The sequence below is a fragment of the Perca fluviatilis genome, chromosome 7, assembly GCF_010015445.1.
Source record: "Perca fluviatilis chromosome 7, GENO_Pfluv_1.0, whole genome shotgun sequence".
NCBI classification, from domain to species: Eukaryota; Metazoa; Chordata; class Actinopteri; order Perciformes; family Percidae; genus Perca; species Perca fluviatilis.
The window spans coordinates 7,605,442-7,632,478 of record NC_053118.1 but is presented as its reverse complement, the minus strand read 5'-3'; the positions used below and the strand labels follow the sequence as shown (position 1 = coordinate 7,632,478).

The following is a 27,037-nucleotide window of genomic DNA, read 5'->3' as shown; positions in this document are numbered from 1 at the left end:
TTATTTTATGAATGAAATAGACATACTACATACCTGAAGGCCAATTCGGGGTCTGTTTTGAATCATTTACAATCCCGTAATTGTCTCCATCTGTTAAAAACATCTGTCACTCTCCCTTTTTAGCTTTTAGTTTTGTTTAATTTCCTTTTGTTCTGTGATGGCCCTGCCCCAGTAATAAAATAAAATAAAAAGTCCTATATAAAGAAATCTCCTGCTACCTTTTACCCGCCTGGATACAATAACACAGGCTTTTCTTTTGTTACGCCAAAATCTGTGACCCATCAGAATGTGTGGCTGTAGCGCCGTCTACCTGCCGTAAATCATTCTGTGACTTTGCGGAAAAAACCCGGGCAAAGGCATTAATAAAAACTACAAAAAAATAGCGTTCTTTTCACTGTTAGTCTCATTTGCTGCTAAAGGGCATTTATAATCATCAGATGGAACATTACAGTTTCAGAAACATTTAAAAGTGACATATAGTTATTTTAAGGGATTTGAAAGGATTTTGATTTGATAACTGGATTCTGTACTGGATTTGAACAGGATATAATGCCATTAAAGCTTCCAGTTTGATGCTTACCAGATGAGCATTTACCTTATCTCTCTCTGCTAGGAGGAGGCCATCTCAGCATTGGAGAAGTTCCCAACTCCTGCCTCCAGACTGGCTCTGACCGACATCCTAGAGCAAGAACAGTGTTTCTACAAAGTCCGCATGCAGGCCTGCTTCTGTTTGGCCAAGGTGTGTGTGTGTGTGTGTGTGTGTGTGTGTGTGTGTGTGTGTGTGTGTGTGTGTGTGTGTGTGTGTGTGTGTGTGTGTGTGTGTGTGTGTGTGTGTGTGTGTGTGTGTGTGTGTGTGTGTGTGTGTGTGTGTTGTATTTCAACACTGGACCATAATAGTTCTGAACAGCAAGACAAGACAATTGTTTGTCAATGCTTTAGCTTAACTTACAGGAATACAGTTAGCCTAAAACTGACATATGTGAGGTCAAAAGTCAGTGCACACACATACTGTTAGGCACACTGAGTGTCAGTTTACCCATTCTTCCTTTTGATGCCTCACATCTCTATCCACTTTTGTCTAAAAGCTCAGTTTTTCGGTTCGGCAGCTTATAAAAATATAGTTCTGTTGTTAGTGCATTTCACCACACTGCAGCTTTTAGGCATGTTGTTATTGTTGTTGTTGTTTGCTAGCTGAGGGAGTTGATGAGGAGGCACCTTCCAGTCAATGGAGAGCGAGTCTTTGGCTTCCCCCTGCGGTGGGGGAGGGACTTAAATGCACTCTTTCTCAGAGCAGTGGTGAAATGTAACTAAGTACATTTACTCCAGTACTGTACTTAAGTCCAAATGTTAAAGGTACTTGTACTTTCCTTGAGTCTTTTCTTTTCATGCCACTTTCTACTTCTACTCCGCTACATTTCAGAGAGAAATATTGTACTTTTTACTCCACTACATTCATCTGTTACAGCTTTAGTTACTAGTTACTTTACACATTAAGATTTCTGCACACAAAACACATGGAGTTTATAAAATCTGATGTTTTATTCTAAAGTAAACTAGCCGACAACATAACGGCCTACAGGTCCAGCTGAAATGATTAGACCATTAAACACACAACTGGTTGGATCCTTTACACTTTCTACAATGGGAGGAGAGTTCTTTACTTTTAATACTTTAAGTAGATTTTCCGGACACACTTTTACTAAAGTAACATTTTCAATGCAGGACTTTTACTTGTAACAGAGTATTTGTACAGTGTGGTATTAGTACTTTTACTGAAGTAACGGATCTGAATACTTCTTCCACCACTGATAGGGAGTAATTTAACGTTCAGTTTATAGACTCTCAAACTAGCTTGACTCAGCTCTGATAGTTTTTTAATGGATGGTGACAATGTCTTAACCATAGTTCCTTGCCTGTCTCATCTCTCATTTATTTTGGTGAAAATCTTAATTGTTTTCAAAAACCTCAGTTCAAACAATATTGTGAAACAGGCTACAGTATGTGAACAGCATATAACGTCTGAGCCAGCGAGGCCACCCACCTGAATAATCCTATTCTGTGGCTCCAGGAAACTCTCTATTCTCTGGATTTGGTCTATTCCAGCTTCAACCGCACTGGATTTCCACCATTCGGGTTCCACCTGAACCAATATTTTTACAACATGATAAACTGAGTGGAGGTTGAAATGGCAGCACTTCACTGCTTTCATTAAGTTGTTGTGTTTGGCCACAGAACCCCCAACAGACTCCATCGTAATGGCCTTTGGTATATACTACACACACACACACACACACACACACACACACACACACACACACACACACACACACACACACACACACACACACACACACACACACACACACACACACACACACACACACACATTCTGACTCCCACTCACACATTCTGACTCCCACTCACAGACTTCCATACCCACACTGCCCACAAAGTGAAATATGACTGACCTCGGATGGACTTGGCTGCATTATGATTTGTTGGGATCGGGATGGCATTGACATGCTTGTTATTGGTAGAAAATGCTGGAAGGCAGAAGGAACAGCCCAGGGCTGTCATGCACATGTTAACAACTCTGACACACAAAAAAATACAGATGTGTTCATGAATGCGGGCATACACGCGTACAAAAACATTCCGGTGTGCATGCCCCCCTTTATTTACCCTGCCAAATGACAACATCCTGTGTCAGTGACCCTTAGCCCTGTATTACCACATTAACATAAATTCCCCAATATCCTGTTAGAACCCAAAGGCCACTGGAGCCGCCAGTCTTCATGCCTGTGGAAACCTCATGTGCTGCTCGTGTACATTTGCCTTTTACCTTGTAGTTCAGTTCTCACCACAGAGATTATAACGGACAGAAAGGACATTGTTACACAAGCTACAACATTCTTGACTTGTCATTTGTGTGCCATTCAGCATTTCTCATGTAACTACCATAACTCTTGAGAGTGCGTGTATATTTTACATTCCACATGCTTTGCAGAATTCTTGAATGTTTAGTTTGGCCGTTATTTCTACTGTGATCACAGCAAATGGAGGACCCCCGATGGATTCTGTCCTCCGCGTGTGGCAGCTTAGACAGACGTGAACTGAAGTAATTGACTAAAGTAGAGCTGCGTTCTTCTCTTCTCGTGTGTGTGTGTGCTTGTAAACCGTGCAGATAGCCAACTCAATGGTGAGCACGTGGCAGGGCCCGCCGGCTATGAAGTCCCTGTTCACCCGAATGTTCTGCTGTAAGAGCTGCCCCAACATCGTCAAGACCAACAACTTCATCAGTTTCCAGAGTTACTTCCTGCAGAAGGTACGTCTAACGGACAGGCACACACAGTTCAACACACACTAGTTCTCAGGACCGTAAACACACTCTCCACAGACTGCAAAAAAACTAAAATGATCGGTTATTCCAGGCGATTTTAGCTTATCACAGATATATACGTCAGCTGCTAACAATACCTTACCGTATAGATATATTTTAAACAGTGTTTCTGTATTTGTTTTAGTATTTTGTCAACCATTTTTCAGCAGTAAAATGTCCCAGTCAGAACATGTTTAGGGCACAATTCCTAAACAACCACATCTAAGGACCTTGTTTAATCCCAGCAGCAGTTGGGCCACGTGGCACAGTGAAGCACAGTGTAAAATGAGCTATGAAATTGGGTTCCTCTGTCTTTTTCGCAGCAATATCATAACATGATTACTAGGGGTGTGAGAAAAAATCGATACACTTGAGTATCGCGATCTTTTATTTTGTAATACTGTATCGATTTTCAAAAAGGCAATATCGTTTTTTTTATTTTTTATTTTTATAAACGTTCAAAAATATTCATGTGGTTCACATTTATGTTGTGTTTACACCCCCTACCGCTAGATGGCTATGCTGATACACACCACTAACAGTGCCTAACAGTGCCTAACAGTGCCTGACTTTTTGCTAAAAGCTAACAACGTAGCTATTGCTGAACTTTGGCCTACTTCAGCATATCAACATTAGCTCACTAAGAACCTGGGAACCACAATCCCCAACTGGCAGTTTGATTTTCTGTGTACTGAATTGTTTACCTAAAGTAAACTTCTTTGACTTTTATGAACATCATATCTTTTTTTTTTTTTTAATATTAGTTTTTCTAAAATTATACTTTAAAAAAATCCCAATATATCGCCTTACACACAGTATCGCAATATATTGCAATATATTGAATCGTGACCCATGTATCGTGATTTGTATCATATCGCCAGATTCTTGCCAATACACAGCCCTAGTGATTACGGTCTTCTCTTTGTTGTCCATGTCAGACGATGCCCGTTGCCATGGCGCTACTTAGAGATGTCCAGAACCTCTGTCCAAAAGATGTCCTCAACTTCATCCTTGACCTCATCAAGTACAACGACAACAGAAAAAATAAAGTAAAGACATGCGCGCACACACACACACACATACACACACACACACACACACACACACACACACACACACACACACACACACACACACACACACACACACACATTTAATTTCCAAGTTATTCAGTGGTATTTTAAACATTAGTGGTTAAAAACCTGTGGCATATTTAAAAAGTTATTTTACAGATGATAACAGTAAAACTGAGGCCCCAGTGATCAGCATCCACAAACGGGGGTTTAACTTCTCCTCTTCCTCCCTGTGTCTTCAGTTTTCAGATAACTACTACCGTGCCGATCTGATTGAAGCACTGACCAACTCTCTGACCCCCGCCATCAGCATCAGCAACGAGGTGCGCACAGTGGACAACTTGAACGCTGACGTCCGTCTCATTTTGGAGGAGATCACACGCTTTCTCAACATGGAGAAACTGCTGCCGAGCTTCAGAAACACCATCACTGTCCGGTTAGGAGCGTAGTCTTTGCCTCTATATGTTCCACACGTGATCCCCTAAAACTAGGTTTCTCCTAGCAACTCTTCATCTCAGCTGTTAAAATAATTTCAAATGTTGCTATATTCCTTTCTATTACTGTAAACCGAGTAAAGAATCCTCTTATCTCCAACCATGAGCAGCCACTAATTATTTTGGGAAATCAGGCTTAGGTGTTCTTGCTAGGATTCTGCCACAATAATTGGACAAAAAAATAAGGAAACACATTTTTACAGGATACAATACGTATGCAATTAGACTTGTTTAGCCTTTGCTTAAAAAGTCAGAAAATAAAAATAATATTGGTCTTCCATAAACCACAAATAATATGTAATATTTGAAAGAGTGTAGATGTATGTTAACCGCACAAAATGTTTTTATTTATTTATGCTGATAACTTTCAATGGAAATATAACGCGAAATATAGCATTTATCTTCAGTTAACAAAGTTTCCATGCCCTCCGCCTGTAAACATTACTTAGGGATTCCAAAAAAAAAAAAAAAGATCTCTGGCATACGTATGTGTCCCATGTTAATATTATCTCAGCTCAGCTTGTAATTCTCATATTTGTTTTCAGGCACTTGAAGGCAGCATAACTTTATCTGCCACTGTCAGTTTAGCATATTAAATAAGAAAAGTAACTGTAAGGTTTGTGGGAAAGAAAGAGAGGGAGTCACGAGGTTTCATTCATGTATTATTTTATATTTACTTTATCCAAAATGAAGAGAAAACTGTGGCGTATTGCCTTCCGTTACACATCTTTCTGCATTCATTTCACGCACAACTAGAAGATCCCTGATTCCTCTGTTCCCCTCCTCTCTCCAGTTGTCTGAGTGCGATCCGTCAGCTTCAGAGGAACGGCCATATTCCCAGTGACGCGTCACTCTTCAAGTCCTACGCCGAGTACGGACACTTTGTGGACGTGCGCGTCGCTGCACTGGAGGCTCTGGTGGACTACACTAGAGGTAGGACATGTATCTCAAGTAGAGCCCGACCGATATATCGGTGGGCCGATATTATCGGCCAATATTAGGCATTTTCCAAACTATCCAAAAAATTTTTTTTTTAAATATTCATTCATCAGAATCATTTATAATGACAAATGATTCTGATAATTGAATATAAAAAAAAAATCAAATAAAAACGGACGAAACCCCCCTCAACCACGTTCTGAGTGTTGGCGTTGTATAGTTTGTCCACCAGAGGGCGCTCCACAACCTCCCTGTTGGTAACTCTTTGATTTTTTTGTTGTTGTTATTGTCTTTTTGTTCAAAGGACTTTTAAGTTTCATATCTTAAGTTTGTATTTTTATGCATTTTATTTCTCAGAACTTTAATATATTTTGATGTTCCTCTGTTCTGTTGTGACAATAAATCAAAATATTATTTTTAAACTGCATTATCATATTGTTTTAGTGAAGACTCATAAAGAACTACCAATAACTAATGTTAGGGAAATCTGTTTATGTTTTGTTATGCATTTCTGGATTTAAAAAAATATATATATATATCGGAATGTTGGATTTTTAAATCATCAAATATTTGTATCGGTATCGGCCTTAAAAATCCTTTATCGGTCGGGCTCTAATTTCAAGTATGCTAGCTGTTATTGGTATTATTATTATTATTATTATTATTATTAGCATTTTTATGAAGCTCATTGACCTAGCTCACAGGTCCTCGAAGCTGTTATAGGTTTGTTGAAGCCAGTTAGGGTGGATATATATATCTGTCAGTGTATTAATAGAATGTGTAAATACTCAGATTCTTCTGATAGGTGGAGGTTAATTAAGGCCAAATCCTCAAATGCCAGTAAACCTAATATTTGAACGTTTGTTGAAAGCAGCCACGGTTGTGTTTTATTTTGACAGCATCTGCAGGATCTTGAGGATGTTTTTTCACCGTGACGTGTCTCCATGTGTTCAGGTCTCTGATGTGTTCACGATGTCTTTGTTTGTGCCGCAGTTGAAAGAAGCTCAGTGGAGCTGCAGTGGCTGCTCAACATGGTCCAGAATGATCCAGCTCATTATGTCAGGTCAGCGAACAGCCCGCACACACATGCATTCATTACATACACGCTCATGTGTACATTATCACTGTAAGTGCAGTGTCCTTGCCTCAACGTTTTTTTCATGGTTTGTATGAAATTAAATCTTGTCTTCCAAAATGTGTCAATTTTTATCTTCTAATCAGGGATGCTTTTTAGAATCGGTCCCTTGACACCTTCAGAGGCCTTAAAGTATAGGTTCATTTTTTCAAGTCTATCTTAATACAATAACTGCATAACCAAATGTACATTGAAAATGTTTTTGGCTGTCCATACTGGGCACAAAGGAATCCCTTCCTAAAGCGATTTCACTGTAAGTAAAGAGCCAAGGGTAACAAAAGCCGGAGACATTGTTTCATTTTTGGGTGACTTCTTAATTTCAGCTAAAGATGATATGAGGCTTTAGCTGTCCAAGTTAGACAAATCAAGTTGGTGTCCTCCAAAGTGAGAGTGAAATTCCTGCTTTGTCGAAGTACCACTCTGCTGCGGCTCAGCAACAAGCACAAAGAGGGAACTTCATACTAAAAAAGGCTGAAACTTTGGAATGCCTTTTGCATTGAACAGGTCTGAAATTGTTAAACGTCTTTCTGGCATGAACAATAACAACCAATAAGCCTTTCAGTGTACATATATGAGTATTTTAGTATTGTTTTTAAGATAGACTTAAAAATATGTGAGCTTTTCTGCCTCTGCCATTACAATGATATGCAACCACTTTTCTGACACAGTTACACAGACAAACCTGTAGATTACGGTTTAGTAATACCCATTACCCTTTAGTGTATATCACCGTCTGGATAAGTGATCGTGTGTGGGTACTCTGTTTGACTAACCTCATTTTATGTAGATATAGTTTATGTTAAATGATCTGTAACTTAGAAACAGCCAGCATGAATTTTAATCGTCTTCTTGTTGTCTTTTTGTTGTCCAATTAGACATAAGATCCTGGGTATGCTCAGTAAGAATCCACCTTTCACCAAGACAACAGACTCAGCTCTGTGTAACGAAGCTCTGGTCGACCAGCTCTGGAAACTAATGAACTCAGGTGAGACACGCACGCACACACACATGCGCGCACACGACACACACGGGGCCTTCTGACCTGGTATTAAAATCCCATCCGAGCTCTTGGTACATTTGTTCCCACCTGGCAGCAGAATGTGTCTTCACATGCGTCCTCAGTGACCACTTGTGATCAGATCTCACTTCCCCACTCTATATGCAAATACACACATCATTTCCATTTGGATATTGGCTGGTTGCGTGTTTTAAAATGTAAATGGGCTGTTTTTATATAGCGCTACTACTAACGACTACTCAAAGCGCTTTAACATAGTACAGGAACCATTCACACACATTCATACACTGTGGCCGAGGCTGCCGTACAAGGCCGCTCATCAGGTAAACATTCACACACATTTACACTCCGATGGCGCAGCATCGGGGGCAACTCAGGGTTCAGTGTCTTGCCCAAGGACACTTCGGCATGGAACCACAGGGCCAGGGATCGAACCACCAACCTTCCGATTGGCAGGCGACCTCTCTACCACTTAGCCACAGCCGAAAAATATGGTGTGGAAATTCATTCAACTTAACTCATAACAGCCAAATAACAATTAAAAGTATCTTATTTGAACATTTAGCTATAACCTAACCTGGCACTGCCTCCGTTTGGCGTCTGCTGCGGTGCTCAGCGCTGTTCGGACCGTGCGCCGCTGCCCCTTTTCCCTCCATAAACTCCACTCTCAGCTCCTCTGCCAGTTGCTGCATGAACTTCCTCCGGACAATTTTACAATTTAAATTTCATAACGGTCAAAATGACATGGCCGTTCTAGTGTTAAATGTCCCATGGCATGAACATTTCACTTTATGAGGTTTTTTAACGTTAATATGCGTTCCCCCAGCCTGCCTATGGTCCCCCCAGTGGCTAGAAATGGTGATAGGTGTAAACCGAGCCCTGGGTATCCTGCTCTGCCTCTGAGAAAATGAAAGCTCAGATGGGCCGATCTGGAATCTTCTCCTTATGAGGTCATAAGGAGGAAGGTTACCTCCCCTTTCTCTGCTTTGCCCGCCCAGAGAATTTGGCCCACTCATGAGAGAGAGACATTATGGCTTTCAAAAGAGCAAAGTGGCAGTTGGTCAAGGCCACACCCTCCACCTTGCCCCCCCCCCCCCCAATAGCTACAGACACAGAAATGGCACATCCTAAGGAAAGCTTATTTTGAGACTGGCTCTAGTGGCTGTAATTCTGCACCAAGGCTGAATTTCGGGAAAGAGACTTCAGATACAGTATTAGGGGACCACAAATAACCTATATAAAAGAGACTTCAGATACAGTATTAGGGGACCACTAAGGCCTATATAAAAGAGACTTCAGATACAGTATTAGGGGACCACTAAGGTCTATATAAAAGAGACTTCAGATGCAGTATTAGGGGACCACTAAGGCCTATATAAAAGAGACTTCAGATACAGTATTAGGGGACCACTAAGGTCTATATAAAAGAGACTTCAGATACAGTATTAGGGGACCACTAAGGCCTATATAAAAGAGACTTCAGATACAGTATTAGGGGACCACTAAGGCCTATATAAAAGAGACTTCAGATACAGTATTAGGGGACCACAAATAACCTATATAAAAGAGACTTCAGATACAGTATTAGGGGACCACTAAGGCCTATATAAAAGAGACTTCAGATACAGTATTAGGGGACCACTAAGGCCTATATAAAGAGACTTCAGATACAGTATTAGGGGACCACTAAGGTCTATATAAAGAGACTTCAGATACAGTATTAGGGGACTACTAAGGTCTATATAAAAGAGACTTCAGATACAGTATTAGGGGACCACTAAGGTCTATATAAAGAGACTTCAGATACAGTATTAGGGGACTACTAAGGCCTATATAAAAGAGACTTCAGATACAGTATTAGGGGACCACTAAGGCCTATATAAAAGAGACTTCAGATACAGTATTAGGGGACCACTAAGGTCTATATAAAAGAGACTTCAGATGCAGTATTAGGGGACCACTAAGGCCTATATAAAAGAGACTTCAGATACAGTATTAGGGGACCACTAAGGTCTATATAAAAGAGACTTCAGATACAGTATTAGGGGACCACTAAGGCCTATATAAAAGAGACTTCAGATACAGTATTAGGGGACCACTAAGGCCTATATAAAAGAGACTTCAGATACAGTATTAGGGGACCACAAATAACCTATATAAAAGAGACTTCAGATACAGTATTAGGGGACCACTAAGGCCTATATAAAAGAGACTTCAGATACAGTATTAGGGGACCACTAAGGCCTATATAAAGAGACTTCAGATACAGTATTAGGGGACCACTAAGGTCTATATAAAGAGACTTCAGATACAGTATTAGGGGACTACTAAGGTCTATATAAAAGAGACTTCAGATACAGTATTAGGGGACCACTAAGGTCTATATAAAGAGACTTCAGATACAGTATTAGGGGACTACTAAGGCCTATATAAAAGAGACTTCAGATACAGTATTAGGGGACCACTAAGGCCTATATAAAAGAGACTTCAGATACAGTATTAGGGGACCACTAAGGTCTATATAAAAGAGACTTCAGATACAGTATTAGGGGACCACTAAGGCCTATATAAAAGAGACTTCAGATACAGTATTAGGGGACCACTAAGGCCTATATAAAAGCATCCAAAGAGCACCATGTCATGGGACCTTTTAAAGGTTTCTGCGCGTTCAGCTCTCAGTATGTTATTTTATTTTTTTTTTTTAATCTTCTAACTGAATCTCAGTGGTTTGAAGTTTAGTTTATATTATCATTTTTTTATTTTAAGTTTCTTGTTCACTTATTGGAGTCGCGTCACGTTACTGCTGATGAAGCCCCAACAGCTTATAGGAAATTAAACCGTTTCACAGCCACTGCGATGACCACGCATTTCATCGTCAACTCCAGACAGCGCTGCAGCTCTGGTAATGCCAGACTAATAAATAACAGAAGGAGACGACATAAGAGAGAAGAAGTTTTGTAGTAACGTTAGCCTAATGTCCTACATTGGTGAATTCAGGGATGTTTTATGAAACTAAAAATAACATTATTTTCAAGGCAACAGCGCTGCAGAGAGCTTGAGACAGCCGGGGATATAAGAGTAGGCAGCATGCAGGAACAAAAACACAGTACACACTACTAACAGAATATGATAATAACATCACACACACACACACACACACACACACACACACACACACACACACACACACACACACACACACACACACACACACACACACACACACACACACACACACACAACCTACTGGTGCTGTCTGAATGTTTAGATAAACCAGAGTGGCTTTTGTTGTGTCATAGACTTCATTTAAAGCACATTTCCTAAGAACTTCTGAAGCATTTAAAGTTCCCTGCACCCCAGTTGACTCAGTATGCAGGCAGAAAGGGCTTTGGTCAGTGAGGTGACCAAGAGTCGAGCAGGGTTCTTTTTCATTAATGGACATAAAAACAAAACTAGTTTACCACCCCTGCGGTTCACAGAACATGCTAGTATCAGTGTTCAGGGATCTGCTTATTCAGTTAATATGATTTCTGCTCTCTATGTTCCGTAGATAGAGGGAAACACAAAAGAGCAAAAATACATCATTTGGTCCCTTGACCAACAGTCTGGCCATCCATGTGTTTCATTACTCACGTTATTGTTGACATCGGTGTCATTGACTAAGGTAACGTTAAGGTTGGTAGCTGCAGACTCCTCATTAAAGCTAGCTGTTCCGCTCACATCAACGCTAACGTTAGCTTGAACGTTAGTTTGAAGCTCATGAATCATACCTCCTGATGTTTCTGGTTGGACTTGGACCTGTGTTGACGTGTCTGGCTCTGGCACACACGTTCTTTTAGTACCTTTCTGAAGCCAGGCTAACATAACTACTTATAAACTCGACACACTTCTTTTTAGTTTCTACGTTTTCAGCAGTGAAAAATCTGTTACGGTCAGGCCACAGGCATCAGACAGCTTCTTTGAACTAGCGTCCGTGGAGAAGCAAACTTCTGATAGGGTGGGCCGACTGCTCGCCTTTACATGATTCGTCAAGATCTGAGGTAAGTCACGTAGTGCCCTCTGGATAGTGTAGTTTATGTAACGTTAGGGTCATTACCAATCAGTGATAGAGTAACGGCTATATGCGAGAAGTAGCGGTACGCAAGAAAAAGTGCAGGTACGCTTAAGAGTAAAATGTAGAAGTGCCGGTACTGCATACCGGTAAGTACCGGCCCACTTCGAGCACTGACGATAATCATTTTAATTTCTTTCAGTGTTAATAATTTTCAATGAAAATGAGAATAATGATACAAAAACATTCATTCTCTCAATATCGTGAATCATATCGTAATCACAATATCAGTCAAAATAATCACAATTAGATATTTTACTAATCTGTTTTCATCCCATTCATAACAAGAGATGATAACAGATGGCTTTCTGTCCTTCAGAGGGAGAGTTCAGTTAGTTTCCCTTTCCACATGTGTGTGACTGGACAGACTTCTGTCAGACTGCCTGTCTGCTGTTGCACAACTTGCTGACACCGTTTGAACGTCATCGTCCATGAAAGCTGCCAAGGAGTTCTGAATGAACTTTAAAGGAATCACAGTGACAGAGTTGGTATGCAGCACTCGTGTTTCTCTATCAGCTGCTTTCCAGACCTTTGCTCTCTCTGTTCTAATCAAGTGGAAAACCTTGAGGCTTAGCTGTTCATTTCATTCTATATTTTACTGAGATTTCACTCTTCTTACCTGTGTTCTTCTTTTCTGAGGGGAATTTTTGGGACTAGCTGCACTATCTTGCCTTACTTCCAGTTCCACTAGTTTACTTCTGTGTACAAGGCTGCACATTAATTTCCAGTCAGTGTATAGCCACGTGTATTGTAACTATGGTTTTAATAATCATTTATTAGAAGAAATAGAAGAAGAAACTGAAACAAGTTTTTGATGTCCAAGATGACTGCTAAATAGCTTGTTTTGTGCGACCAAGAGTCCAAAACACAAAGATATTCTTTTTACAATTAAGCAAGTCAAAGCACTGAGAGGCTGGAGTCAGAGATAATCTGGCATTTTCTCTTGATACATTTTTCATCAATAGTGAATTGTGTTGAATCTTTCATCAACTGTTTCCATTTCATTGACTTGACAGGTCGTCTTTGCAGTGCCACTTCCATTATAACACTACTGCTGTCCTGAAGTTTTCCATTTCATATGAACTTTTTTGCTTCCTGTGCTTTTCTTTCATTATTATCTTGTTGTTTTATCCAGTCTATGAACTGAAAAGGTTTAAGGTCTACTTTTTGGCCGTGCCTCCACCATATACGCACATGGTTTTGCCTTCTATTGAGTCCTCAGGTTTCATTATTTCTCTGTCTTCCTGGGGGTCCTATGTGTCTTTCAGCTAGCTAGCCAGGCCATTATGGTTCAGTCTGCCAATCCAAACACATCCTATCTACAACTAAATGTTCACTATTCCGTTTTTCTGAAGACCACTGGGCTCTTATTGCAGCAATTTATTTAATTTGTTGACTCACAAGCTTGAAGGATGAACAAAAATGTTGATGCTGATTGTTTCCAGTGAGCTTGTTTGTCGGTCAGTCGGTGTGGGTGGCTGCTGCTGCTGGACAGCCTGGCCTGTGCTGCCAGTTTAAATACACAGTGACCAGAGTGGTAACCCTAAATACTATGTTATAGAGATGTGTTGGTGCTTTTATTCCCCCCCCCATAACCCACAGCCCCCCACGTGTTAAACACACACACTCACACAGGATGATGTTTCACTGGCTGAAGGTCAGTGCCGTAAGAACAACTCTGTGTACTTTCTGCTGCAGTTCGAGCCATTTATTTCATCCTTCTTCTAAAGCCACAGTCCACCCCCCATGTTAGGTGCCTGGCCTTTGGATTGTCAGCTTCAGCAATAGTTTGTGTTTAATTCATTCCAACTCTTAAAACACTGCTACTCAAATGACTCGTATAAAGATGTATTTAGCTCTCATGTCACTGAGAGCTGATCATCTTGTCTTAAGTTAACATTTCTTGTTTCTCAAGTGATGGTTCGGAGTAATTTCACCCTAGGGTCCTTTGCACCATGACCTCGAGCCAGACACCCCCCCAGAAGCTTTTTTCACCTGGGTCGAACATTGGGAGAGTTAGCGTAGAGTAGCGTTATCAGCTGAGTAGCGCCCAGCAGGCTAATGGAACACGTAGTATTCGTAAATGACCCGCCACTAATACCGAATGATACCAAACGCGTCGCCAGTAGTACAAATAGGTTATGCTCTCATAAAACGATGGATTGGAAAGTTTGTAACTACACCAGAAGTTTATGAACACTTCCCTGCTCTCTTCGCCTCTGTGTTGCTGCTGCTGCTGCTACTTGCAGTTAGATCGAGTGCGCCGTCTATTAAAAATTACATACGCAAAGAGATACAACAAAAATATTTATTAATTTAATGATTAAATCAGGTAATGTCGCCAAACTTAACTCAATTATAACTTGTCTCCTGCTAGTTATACTACAGCACTTACTTAAAAAAAAAAGTTAAATAAAAAAATATTTTTGTTGCATCTCTTTTCGGTGTTGTAATTTGTAGACGGCCCCTAAGCACTCGTCTTACAGCAGCAACAACAACAGCAGAGAGCAGAAGCCAGCAGGCAAGTGTTATTTACATAAACTTCTGGTGTACTTACAAACTTTCCAATCCATCATTTTATGAGTACATAACCTATATGTACTAGTGTAGACGTTTGGTATCATTTCGGGCATTATTAGTGGGGTCATTTACGAGATACAAACGTGGGTCCATTAGCCTCTGCGCTAAGCTATTCAGCTGATAACGCTACTTTACGCTAACGCTCCCAGTGTTAGACCCAGGTGAAAAAAGCTTCTGGGGTGGTGCAAAGGACCCTAGGGTGAAATTACTCCAAACCATCACTTTAAGTCGATAAAATGTGTGGTTGAGGAACAGGCAGCTCAGGATTAATGGCTGGGATGCACTCTGGTACTAAATTGAATTTGTACCACAACCATGTCTGAAGGATAGCTTTTCCGAATGGCCACACACTGTGGGATGAGAAGCAGGAGCAAGATACAATAATGGTTGGAGTGGGGATAACGGTCTTTACTCGAAAGTGCTCATGGAGTTGCCCTCATTTGTCTGACGTTGGAAAGCTATGGGCAGAGGGTGTTCCAGACAATGATCCTCCCATAACGTTTCTTTGTCTCTGGACAGCATGAAACATGGCCGACACTAGCTGACATGAAAGAACTGTTCAAACTAGTGCTGGGCAATATGTCAATATTATATCCACAATGATATATGAGGCTAGATATTGTCTTCTATTTTGGATATCGTGATATCTTGATAGGTGTTGTCTTTTCCTGGTTTTAAAGGCTGCATTACAGTAAAGTGGTGTGATTTTCTGAACTTACCAGACTGTTCTAGCTGTTCTATTATTTACCTTTACCCACTTAGTCTTTATATCCACATTACTGATGATTATTTATCACAAATCTCATTGTGTAAGTATTTTGAGAATTCCCCAATAGTCAACCATACAATATTGCCGCAATATCGATATGGAGGTATTTGGTCAAAAATATTGTGGTATTTGATTTTCTCCATATTGCCCAGCTAGTTTAAAACTAATTCCTGAAGACCTCTCTCCAGGTTTCTCTCGTAGATGGTTCGATGGCCAAGGCCTCTTGTTTTGTTTCCTGTTAGCAACCTCTTCTTCTTCTTCTCCTTTGTTTACTGGCTGGTTTCCGCCATGCGTAGCCTAAAGCACCGACTTCTGACCAAACGCTGTAGCCCGGTTTATTCACTCCAAACCAGTTGACGGAAACGCACCGGATTCACGTTACTTTTTTTCCCAGACAGTTGAATGGAAGCATGGCTATTCCTGTTTCTTCCCTCCTCCCACTCTTTCTGTCTCCATCTCTCTGCCTCTTCATCCAACTCACGGTACTGGTGGATGGTTTATTCTGCGAGTAAGGCTTTTTTCATCACGCTTTGTCTTTTCATCTCCATCCTTTTCTCTGTAATAACTAGTCCGTTACGAAGTGACACAATTAGCCGACGTTTCATTTCCGGGATTGCTTTGGAAATTCCGCCGATGTCCCTCATTTTCGGCCGGATGTCCGTCCCCTTCCTCTTTCTTTGTGTTGGCGTTCTAACCTCCGGTGGATTTGTGAGGACTATGGTTAACTGCTCCTCAGATCTCTGCAGGGTAAATCCAGACAGCTAGCTAGACTATCTGTCCAATCTGAGTTTTCTGTTGCACGACTAAAACTACTTTTGAAAGTGATTGGTTTAAAGAAGTGCCAATAAACCAGAGCACTTTTACTCCCATCCTGGAATGCTGTGTGGACTAGCCAGACCCTCGTCCACAGCGCTGTGGAGGAAGGTTGTGCAATGCGAGACTACATTTGATCTAACTGGCTTTGCGTCCCTTCCACCTTGCCCTTTCTTTCCTCAGGTACCTCCCATGACTGGCGGCTGCGCTGTGATGCCGTGAACCTCTACTACACTTTGTTCGGTTTGACTCGACCCTCCTGCCTTCCGCTGCCAGAACTGGGCCTCGTGCTCAACCTGAAGGAGAAAAAAGCTGTCCTGAACCCCACCATCAAGCCTGAGCTGGAGGTCGGCCCCGTTGTAGACACCCCTGCAAGTATCGGCATCCATGGCGTGGGCATGTGCTACGCGGCTGTAAGTGGTGTGCGCTCGTTTGTCAGGACAGTTGGTTTAGTGTAAATAGAAAATGCACTTTATGAACTACTGACCAAACTGGATTTGAACTTATTTCTTGACCGGTCGTATTTGTATTTTGACCATAAATTGTGTCGTTTCAGCCAACACACACATTAGTTAAAGACGTACTACATCAAGCTGCAACTTGACTTTCATTGGTTTCTTTGCTCATGATGATGTCATCAGCGAGCTGCTTGGTGGTCTTCATTTCCCTGTTTTAAATGTCTTTGATTTATGAAACCTTTCAGATGGCACACAGATAGTAACGACTTCATAAAAACTGTGTTATCTTAGGTTGGATCTATGTACAGTAATTATGGCTACTGTAGTGCTGCCAACAGAATTTGGCTGTACCTCGTTCCCATTGCATCACTGTTGTACCCAGACTCACTGTTCTCACGGTCGAGAGCACAATTCTGGTTATAAAGCATCTGATTGAATCAGTTTTATCAGCACATCCAGCTTTATGATGAATCATGCACAAGTTGAAGGAGCTGATGGGATTACATTTCAATTCGTACGATTTCATGAAATGACTCAACATGGAAGCATGTTAAGTCATCCATTCTGTTTTCATATGCACCATTTGAATGTCTTTATAAAGTCACATTCATATTAAAGTTACATTAAGTAAGCCATGCTACCCCATATTGAAGTTTGTTTGTGTGTGCCAGGTGGATGAGGAGCCAGATCCTATTTCATTAGGGGTGTGTGGGGTGGGCCAGCCCCCTCAGGGCCTGAAGAGGAAGGCTGAGACCCCGCTGGGCTCCCCCCCAGAGCCAGGACAGGTGCTGCAACAACAGGACGATGATGCAAGAGGAGGCCACTTCAAGATCCGGGTAACAGACTGCAGACCTCTACACTCTCTGCTTTTATTCAGACTAATCATTTATAAACTTCTGTTTTTGTTAGATTTTTATCTGGTGTTAATATGTAGCTCTGGTTTTTTACAGTTCAACACAATGGAAGAGGAAGACATTGATATGGAGACGGTTCATGATAGTCAGGCTTTCATTCACCAACATCTCCATCTGTTAGAGAGACCCTCTACACCAGGTATACACACACACACACAACACATGCACCCATGCACACTCACACACACACAGGCGCCCATGCACGCACACACACACACACACACACACAGGCATGCACACACAGGCACCCATGCACGCACACACACACACACACACACACACACACACACACACACACACACACACACACACACACACACACAGGCACCCATGCACGCACACTATTTCTTACATCATTCTGGAAAATAAATAAAAATAGCCATCACCTGGTAACACACACACACACCTGTCCTCTTTGTCTTGTTAGGTAAAGAGCCGCCGTCAGTGGAACAGTCCATGCTCTCCATGCCGGCCACACCCGTGCCGGCCTTCTCCAAAGAGACGTCCTCTTTGTCCTCCAAACATGGCGGGGAACACGGCCACCACCATCACCACCACCACCACGAGCACAAGAAGAAGAAGAAGAAGCACAAACACAAGCACAAGCATAAGCACAAACACGAAAGCAAGGACAAGGAGAAGGACAGAGAGAGGGACAACTCGCACGCCTACAGCAACAGCCCGGCCAGCGGCAGGTCCCTGCGCTCGCCCTCTCTGTCCGACTAAACATCCAACTGCTATTGGGTCAGTTAGAGTTAACTGGATACATAAATGGATAGCAAAACATGTTTGGATTAACTAAAATATCAAGGTTTTCCCCAGAAAAGTTGTTTTAGCCCGGTGGCAAGTGTCTTTTTTTTGAGGAGAGCCCGGCTGGGGCCAGTCACAGACTGATGGCAGCATGAATGTTTCTGTGATACCAGAATCATTGACGAAATTGCAAAATTGAGAATTTAAAAAAGCTTCACTATAAGACAGATTCCATAGGGCCGTACATTAAGTCAGTGCTAAAAGCTAACTGGAGATTTGAAAATATGACTACATAATAGTTCCCACCGAGCTGCCCCACTGTAACTGTAGTTTAATAAACGTCTCAAAAATACCTTAAAACAAAAACCCCTGTGGCTCAGGCCTGGTGGGGGGCAATTCAGGCCCGGTGGGCCACCAGGCTTGTAATACCCTGGGGGAAACCCTAAATATTCATTACTCAGTGGTATTATCCTTAGAGCTGCAAAGATTCCTTGATTAGTTGTCAACTATTAGATTAGTCTCCAACTATTTTTTTGGGGCGTTTTCTGCCTTTTATTTTTACAGGACAGCTGAAGACATGAAAGGGGAGAGAGAGGGGGGGGAATGACATGCAGCAAAGGGCCGCAGGTCGGAGTCGAACCCCGGCCCGCTGCGTCGAGGAGTAAACCTCCATATATGGGCGCCTGCTCTACCAACTGCGCTATCCGGGCGCCCGTCTCCAAATATTTTGATAATTGATTGATCATTTTGAGTATTTTTTTAATGAAAAAAATGTCTGTAATGTAGCTTGTTAAATGTGAATATTGTTCTAGTTTCTTCTCTCCTCTGGGACAGGAAACTGAATATCTTTTGAGTTGTGGACAAAACAAGACATCTGAGGACATCATCTTGGGCTTTGGGAAACACTGATCCACATTTTTCACCGTTTTCTGACATTTAAGAGACCAAACGACTGATATATTCATCCAGACAATAATCCGCAGATGGTAGTCGCAGCTCTAATTATCATATAGGAAGACTCGAGTGTTGAAGAAAGGATGCTGTTCCAAGTGTAATCCTCAGATAACTGGCAGCACTGAATCCCTCAGCAGGTCCATGTTAGCTTGACACAGGAAGCAGAAGTTTGAAGTGAGGCTGCCGTGTCCTTAAGGTAAACCCTCCGGAGGCATCACACCACACAGCCTGCAGCACTTTGTGGACTTTTTGACACTGCTTCCAATCTGTCTGAGGCATGCAACCACGTACACCTCTCTCCACAAACAGGCCAATAACTCATACGTTCCCCCCCCCCCCACCAAAGACACCACTCTGGTGTGCCTCATCCCCACAGCTCAATGCCAACATTCAGTGAGTGGCTTCGGAGGGGAAACATGATGATGGCGGTGGTGGTGTGGATTAAACCATTCTGTCTGGACTGAGACTCCGCTGTATTTCACATCCTGCAAATTACATTTCCCCGTTTGCTTCCAGATGAAAAAAATAGATATTTCCTGTTAGATGTTTACTGTACAATTGAAAACTCAAGTAATACTAGTGTGTTTTTCTTTTTTAAATATATATTTTTTCTGTTTTTTAACTGTCACTGATGATGAAAGATACTTTTGTATTCATGAATGTTTTAACTAGATTGAATCCAGCTTCACAAAGGCATTTATGGCTGGTTTACTCTGGCACTGTTTCTTAGTTTTGATTAGGTGGTTTTAAACAATGAACAGAACATGCAGAATTCAATATTCTTCATTTAGAGAACCAGAAGACTATCAAAACTGTGATTCCACATGTTAAAAAAAAAGAAGAAAAAAACGGTTTTCTCATTTAAACAGCCTCTTAAATGAATCTTGCCTTGTCTATTTACAATAACATTCATGTAAAGATTCTTGCCATAGTCCCTGTCAGCATTTATTCCCAGCTAGTGCTTGTGAATGCTCCTGGGAACCCTTTTATCCAGTGTGTTATGGAGTTCCCCCTGATGCTTGTGAATTCCCTTCTTGGGATTAGAAACGGTTTAAAATGGTGTTTAAAATACAGTCCACCGGTTTACTTAAACACAATAATCTACTGAAATCTGAGACAATATTAGATTTACCAAATGTACAGTAGAATTCACAAGCTTTATGGAAAATTAAGGATGCTTAGTTTAGGAACCTGAGCCTAATAATTCCTACATTGTAATTTTGTTTATCATTTCTGGATTTAATTATGTTTAAAATAAATTGAAAAAAAATCTCCCTCCTTTATTTTTTTTTTGCCCTCCTCGCTGCTCCTGTCGCACTTATTCAGACTTTCATCGTCTGGCAACTTACAGAGGTCATCGCTCACATCTTTCTCAGAGTTTGGTTATTTCTTGACTCTTCGCGATGGTCCCTATATGTGGACTAACCATGAAAGGCACAATCTGAGTTTTCACTGAGCATTTTTACTAGGGATCGACCGATACTGATTTTTCAAGGCCCATACTGATACCGATTTATTATTATTAGTTAATGAAACCGATAACCCATATTTGAAACAGATATGCATTTACAGCGAAAATTAGATTAGAAACGTTCAATATAATACCCAGTGAAAGAGTCAGATAGTGTTGTGGGTGGGACATTAAGTCAGACTCAGTGGTAAAATTAACTTTATCCAGGCAGCTAAAACGCAGATACAGATAATATGCAAACTTCCAAGAAACGGACCGATAATCAGTCTATCCCTAGTTTTTACCTAATTTTCCTCTTGACCGGCCTTCTTACTTTTGGCCTCTACATCTTCTCCAACACCCCATGCTTATTAGAGATAGGCGACACTCTTTCTGAAGACCACATTTTTGTTATTGGGTCATTACTGTAGACCTGGATCAACCATCTCAACACAGGCTGGTTAGTCTTCTTCCAAAACGTTCTTCAGGAACTTCTGTTCAGGGCGCTGCTCCTCCATGTCCACCTTCATTTCACCAGGTTCATTGGTGGACTCTTCTTCTCTAACGCTTCAGTCCGGATTTCTCTCTCCTGTAACAGCATGACTCCTCCCAGCTGCTCCTGGGCCATTTTGTCTTTGCCTCTCATTCCCAAGCTCTTTGATGAGGTTCACATTGTGTTGCATGAGGAACTTTTATTAATATTTTATGTGTACTGAGATCCTTATTGCATTTTTGAACACCGTCCCGCACGTCCCGCACCTCTAAAAGATTTTTTTTTTTTCCTCAAGTCAGTTCCGAGGGCCCAGAAAAGAATGAAGAGCTGTGGATGTGGAGGGACCCATAGAGAATGCCTTTCCACTGGGCCCAGCATTTTGTGCCACGCCTCTGTGTTTCTGTGATATTATGCCTTTCCATCAAACTGAACTATGTGCATATGCCACTGTGAACAGTGACACTCACACTGGCCATGTGTAAATTTGTAAAATGTGGTCGGAAATTGTCACTTTTACATTTTTGCGCCACATTAAAAGAAAATGGAACATTCGCGACAGAGAGTGACGTCATCGTGCACAGCACAGCGCCAGACCGCGCCAGACAGGAATAACAAGATGGCGCCGCCAGGCGGTGCTGTTTTGAGTATTCCAAAATTTGCAAAAAGCCAAAGAAACTTGCCTATTATTTGGGTCGACATTCACAATATATTATATAAGCTAAATACCAACGACAACGTAGCTAGCTAGCTAGCTAACCGCCGCAAACAAGTGTCTTCGCATGAATGAAGAACTAACGGCATGATTCCATGATGATTCTAAGGAAAGGTGAGGACATGTCTCAGTGACGGCAGCAAAATATTCAGTATAAAAAAGCAATTTCCCCCATACGTTTTGTGTATTTGTTGGATTTTGTCTCTCTGTGTTTTTTTGCGTCTCTTCTTTGTAGTCGTGTTGTGTCTCTTTTTGGTCATTTTTGCGTCTCTTTTTCACATTATTGTGGACCGTTATTATTACCATATATGTGTATAAAACATTGGAAAAGTTAGAGCAGATAATATATAACTAACACTCAAAGAGCTTAAAGACAAAACTTGTTGAAACCCTTGTGTTGTCTTCCCGTCAACCTTGAAAAAAACCTATTTTTTTGACGATTTGACGCCGTTTGTTTTTGCTTTTTCCAACGTTTTAAGTTGCTACATTTTTCTTCTATGCATTTTCAGCGCTTATTTCTACGTCCCATATTTTCTGATATAAAACAAAAATTTAAAACGGGTCAATTTTAAGAAGTCCAACTACAGTCATTAGGTATGAGATAAAAATCTTTTAATTACATTAATTTGGTTTAGTTGCTGCCCAAAACGGCTCTGGTGCTGCACCTAACCCCCTATAACAGACGGGGAAACCCTGGTCTCGCATGTTTGGCTCTCTATCCTGGGCTGACCTGCAGTCCTTTGATAAAAGGCTACCCTACCACATGGACACCTCCAGCTCCGGTGTCGTATTGGCTGGTAAACTGGCTGCATTAAACCCTCCTCATGTTTCTTCCACGCTTTCCCTGTATCATCTGAGTCGCGGCTGAGATAGGAGCCCTCCTCTTACCCAACACCAATAAAACTCCGGTGCGCTCCTCTCCGTCACCTCCCCCCTCCCTTCCTTCCTTCCTTCCTTCTGCCTCCTGTTCTGTTCAACGGCCCTCCTCTCCGGTGGTCCTCAGCATCACTCACTGTCCGACCTACAGCACAGGAGTACGCTCAGCCCGGCGCAGAAACATGTTCCTTCACAAACCGGTACGGTAAGAGTGCACGACTACACCTTATAGCTGCAGGGTCACGGCACAGTACAGACAGCGCTGTGCGTAAAACCGTGCGTAATTACGCCAGCGCTTTAGGAGTTCAACTCCGCACATATGAAATGTTTAACTGTATGGAGAGATTTTCTCCAGTACTGTACTTAAGGACAAATGTTGAGGTACTTGTACTGTACTTGAGTCTGTTCTTTTCATGCCACTTTCTACTTCTACTCCGCTACATTTCAGAGAGAAATATTGTACTTTTTACTCCACTACATTCATCTGACAGCTTTAGTTACTAGTTACTTTACACATTAAGATTTCTGCACACAAAACACATGCAGTTTATAAAATCTGATGTTTTATTCTAAATGAAGCTGGCCAACAATATAACGACCTACAAGTCCAGCTGAAATGATTAGACCATTAAACACACAACTGGTTGGATCCTTTACACTTTCTAAAAAATACTTGTAATACTTTAACTACATTTTCCTGATGATACTTACAGACTTGTACTGAAGTAACATTTTCGATGCAGGACTTTTACTAGTAACAGAGTATTTTAGAGTGTGGTATTAGTACTTTAACTTAGGTAAAGGATCTGAATACTTCTTTCACCGCTGGTTCTCTTAGCTTTTTTTCTGTAACACCCCCCCATCTTCCCTCTTTCCGTCCTGCCGCTGAGCATTTGCAGAACAATTGTAGATCCAACTATCAAAGGCGATTGTTATGCGGATGCTGGTGGTCTCCATTCACTTTGAACTAAGCACTGCAGTAGTCTTGACAGGGCATCGACAACATGCAGTCAGCACGACCTGTGTAGACCAATTCCAGTAATGGAAGAGCTCTGTGTTTTCTGTCCGTGTTTGGATTGAGTGCTTCACAAACTTTTGAAAATATAAAGTTGAGATTTAATTTTTGAGCAGCCAGTGAAGGCCGAGCCCCAATTGTAGATCCAACTATCAAAGGCGATTGTTATGCGGATGCTGGTGGTCTCCATTCACTTTGAACTAAGCACTGCAGTAGTCTTGACAGGGCATCGACAACATGCAGTCAGCACGACCTGTGTAGACCAATTCCAGTAATGGAAGAGCTCTGTGTTTTCTGTCCATGTTTGGATTGAATGCTTCGCAAACTTTTGAAAATATAAATTTGAGATTTAATTTTTGAGCAGCCAGTGAAGGCCGAGCCCCCCCCCCTCCCCCCACAGGATAGAAAGTTAACACATTTAGAAGCATTTCGCAATCATCACACCGAATGTAAAACCAGCCAAGATACACAAATTGTTACTTACTATGTTATAAAAATCGAGGCAGACCTGATGGCTTATAATGGATGTTTTGGTGTTTTAAGCCCACAGCGTCGTCTTCCAAGCAGTGCTGCCTGGAAAGGCACTAGGATTAGGCTATGGTTATGGTTAGGGTTAGGGTAAGGTGGCTTGAAGTCAGCAGTCGCAGCGCTGCCTTGAAGTCGACTTTGGGGTCTTAAAACACCATCAAGCCTTATAATGGAACCGTGCTAAATGTGTCTAATAAGTGGCTGTGATTTTTTGTTGTATTCTCGACTCGGAACAGACCTTAGTCTATTCTGCAGTTATATTCTAATGTCCGACGTGTTGTTGTCTCAGTTTGTTTGGGTCCTGTCGGTCCTGTGTGCCACTGACGTGTGTTGGGGATTTGTCTACGACCGGCCCCGACGCTCCGGAGAGGACGGGACTCCAACCAGGACAGAGTGTGAGTACGCTGGTTTTGTTACTGGGAAAAATGAAGAACATCTTTGAACCGCTTTAACCCTGAGCTGACAGGCATCCACACACCTCGCCTCCCCACACTGTAGCTGGCCTTGAGCGCTGTAGAAGGCAAGAGAAAAGTCTCTACAGGAATCAGTAAAGTGTCCCATTGACAAGAGTGAGCAGTAAACCTCCTGGATTGTCTGTCAAAAAGAAGTACGATTTCACTGAGTCGAGTGGGAACCTGGGAATTGCTTTGGTGTCATTTCGGCAAAAAGAGTATTACTATAGGTAAGGTAGTCACTAAGGTAGCCATCCACAGATACAGTTCATCCTAAGGATTCACTGTGCCACATCGATATTTTACAATGAAACATGATTAATATAATCTATCTAGCAAATATTTTAATAGCTTAGTATTCTATGCACTAAAAAGGTATGTATAATGGCTTTAGCCTGCCCACACCTTATTGTAGGCCCAGTTTATTATGAAACTTAATTTGATACAATATATGTAGAATGGGGCCTCTGCTCCGTCTCTCTTTCAGCTAAAGGGTCCTTTGCTTAAAAAACGTTGAAGACCCCTGCTCTAGACATTAACAATGTACGTTAGGTGACATACAGTGTGCCGCTCATGCCCCTTTCATAAGCTTGATTTTTAGTTCTGCGGAGGCACCATGCAGAGCACCGTAGCCTACGTAAGTGGCCTGAACTTTATACGTGTGCGTTGGTGTGTGCGTCGATCTCTTTAAGAGAATAGCAGGGCCGGCATATGTGTGTATGGGCAGTGTGTGAGAGAGTGACGGCAATTAGCTTCGGAGCGAGTAGCGACTCTAGAGTCATAGTGAGAGAAAAAAAGTGTCTCCCCTGTTCTTTCTGACCACGGTGGGAAATCTGCAGCAGGAAAAGTTAATCCTCTCCTTGATTTCATGTTGATTATGGAGAAGGAGAACCATGAAATGAGTCGGGGCAAATGCACCGCTTCCAAGCCACACCGTTGCCGCGACGTGTAGTTACATTTTTCGAGAGGTGCACGTCAAGCTACGGCGTAGGGTTGGTATCTCCACATACCTACGTACATAGACACGCCGTAGATTTTACACAGAAGCATAAATCACGCTATACAAAGAGTTGTGTGCTCCCCGTAACAGGTTGCATGTGTCTGAGCTGCAAGGTAGTTGAACTAAACAGTGATTTTCCTTCACACACTGTAACATTGTTATCATTTCTCAAGCTCTGTTGAGGTGTAACTGTTCACAAAACAGCAAAAATAAGAGCGTAATAAGCCAAACTTTGTGTAGAGATGTTTTATTTATGTTTTCCTAAGTCTGTTAATTCTCTTGTGGACCTTTGGGTCCTTGAAAGTAGGGCTGCAGCTAAAGATTATTTTCATTATTGATTGATCTGCAGATTGTTTTCTTCATCAATTAATCATTTGGTCTATATAGTAGTGAAGAAAGTCCATTCCAGCTTCCCAGAGTCCAAGATGACAACAGTCCAAAACCCAAATATATATTCAGTTCACTATCACACAGACAAATGTGAAGTTTTGCTGCTTTTTAAATTGAATATATTTGGGGTTTTCACTATTTGTTGGACAAAATTAAAAACAATTTGAAGATGCCCCATTGGTCTCTTAGAAATTGTGATGGACATTTCTCACCGTTTTCTGACATGATGAAAAAGATGAATTGAAAAAACAATGAACTAATTAATCATAATGAAAATAATTGTTAGCTGCAGCCCTGCATCACCACACTGCTAGTCTCCTATTGCCAGAAGTGTGACAGCCGTGAGTAATCTCTGCCAATCAGATGGCAACATCAATGTCCTCTTACCAGGTTTAAAAAAGTGCGTTTTCAGGCAGTGCATTTGCAGGATTCGTCTGGACGGTCGGCCCAAACGATGCAAAACATGTGCGTTTGCACAAAGAAATGTTTCCGTGTGGATGGCCCCTCAGTCTCGCATTGCCAGCGTTGGGGAGTAAGGTCTGGCTACACCACAGATGCATTCTGGGATAGGAGAAAAACACTCTAGGTTGTTTGCATTTCTTCAAACCAGGGGTGTTCAATGTTATTTAAGCCAACGACCCCTTAACTGAAAGAGAGACGGAGCAGGGACCCCCTACTGCATAGTTGTATATTAAACTGGGCCTACAATAAAGTGTAGGGCGGCCTCAAGCCTT

The 27,037-nt window shown here is 41.7% G+C and overlaps 2 protein-coding genes across 5 annotated transcripts in view; both read left to right on the top strand.

Annotated features, from left to right (window-relative positions):
• taf2 (TAF2 RNA polymerase II, TATA box binding protein (TBP)-associated factor) overlaps window positions 1-19,020 on the top strand; it is a 42,504-nt gene extending 23,484 nt beyond the window's left edge. The window contains exons 17-27 of the mRNA XM_039806243.1: window positions 614-739; window positions 3,185-3,325; window positions 4,318-4,428; window positions 4,695-4,888; window positions 5,740-5,879; window positions 6,879-6,948; window positions 7,896-8,005; window positions 16,495-16,724; window positions 17,441-17,605; window positions 17,720-17,822; window positions 18,111-19,020. Of these exons, the coding sequence (XP_039662177.1) occupies window positions 614-739; window positions 3,185-3,325; window positions 4,318-4,428; window positions 4,695-4,888; window positions 5,740-5,879; window positions 6,879-6,948; window positions 7,896-8,005; window positions 16,495-16,724; window positions 17,441-17,605; window positions 17,720-17,822; window positions 18,111-18,409 (1,689 nt within the window). The 3' untranslated portion in view covers window positions 18,410-19,020. The remainder of the gene's footprint in view (window positions 1-613; window positions 740-3,184; window positions 3,326-4,317; window positions 4,429-4,694; window positions 4,889-5,739; window positions 5,880-6,878; window positions 6,949-7,895; window positions 8,006-16,494; window positions 16,725-17,440; window positions 17,606-17,719; window positions 17,823-18,110) is intronic.
• Window positions 19,021-21,964: 2,944 nt separating this feature from the next.
• enpp2 (ectonucleotide pyrophosphatase/phosphodiesterase 2) overlaps window positions 21,965-27,037 on the top strand; it is a 39,152-nt gene continuing 34,079 nt past the window's right edge. The window contains exons 1-3 of one of the 4 annotated variants that reach the window (XM_039807282.1): window positions 21,965-22,156; window positions 23,046-23,118; window positions 24,751-24,856. In XM_039807282.1, coding sequence (XP_039663216.1) covers window positions 23,101-23,118; window positions 24,751-24,856 — 124 coding nt within the window. In that variant the 5' untranslated portion in view covers window positions 21,965-22,156; window positions 23,046-23,100. Of the gene's footprint in view, window positions 22,157-22,619; window positions 23,119-24,750; window positions 24,857-27,037 lie in introns of those variants that run through there. The other 3 variants (XR_005639915.1, XM_039807283.1, XM_039807284.1) reach the window with 3 other exon arrangements.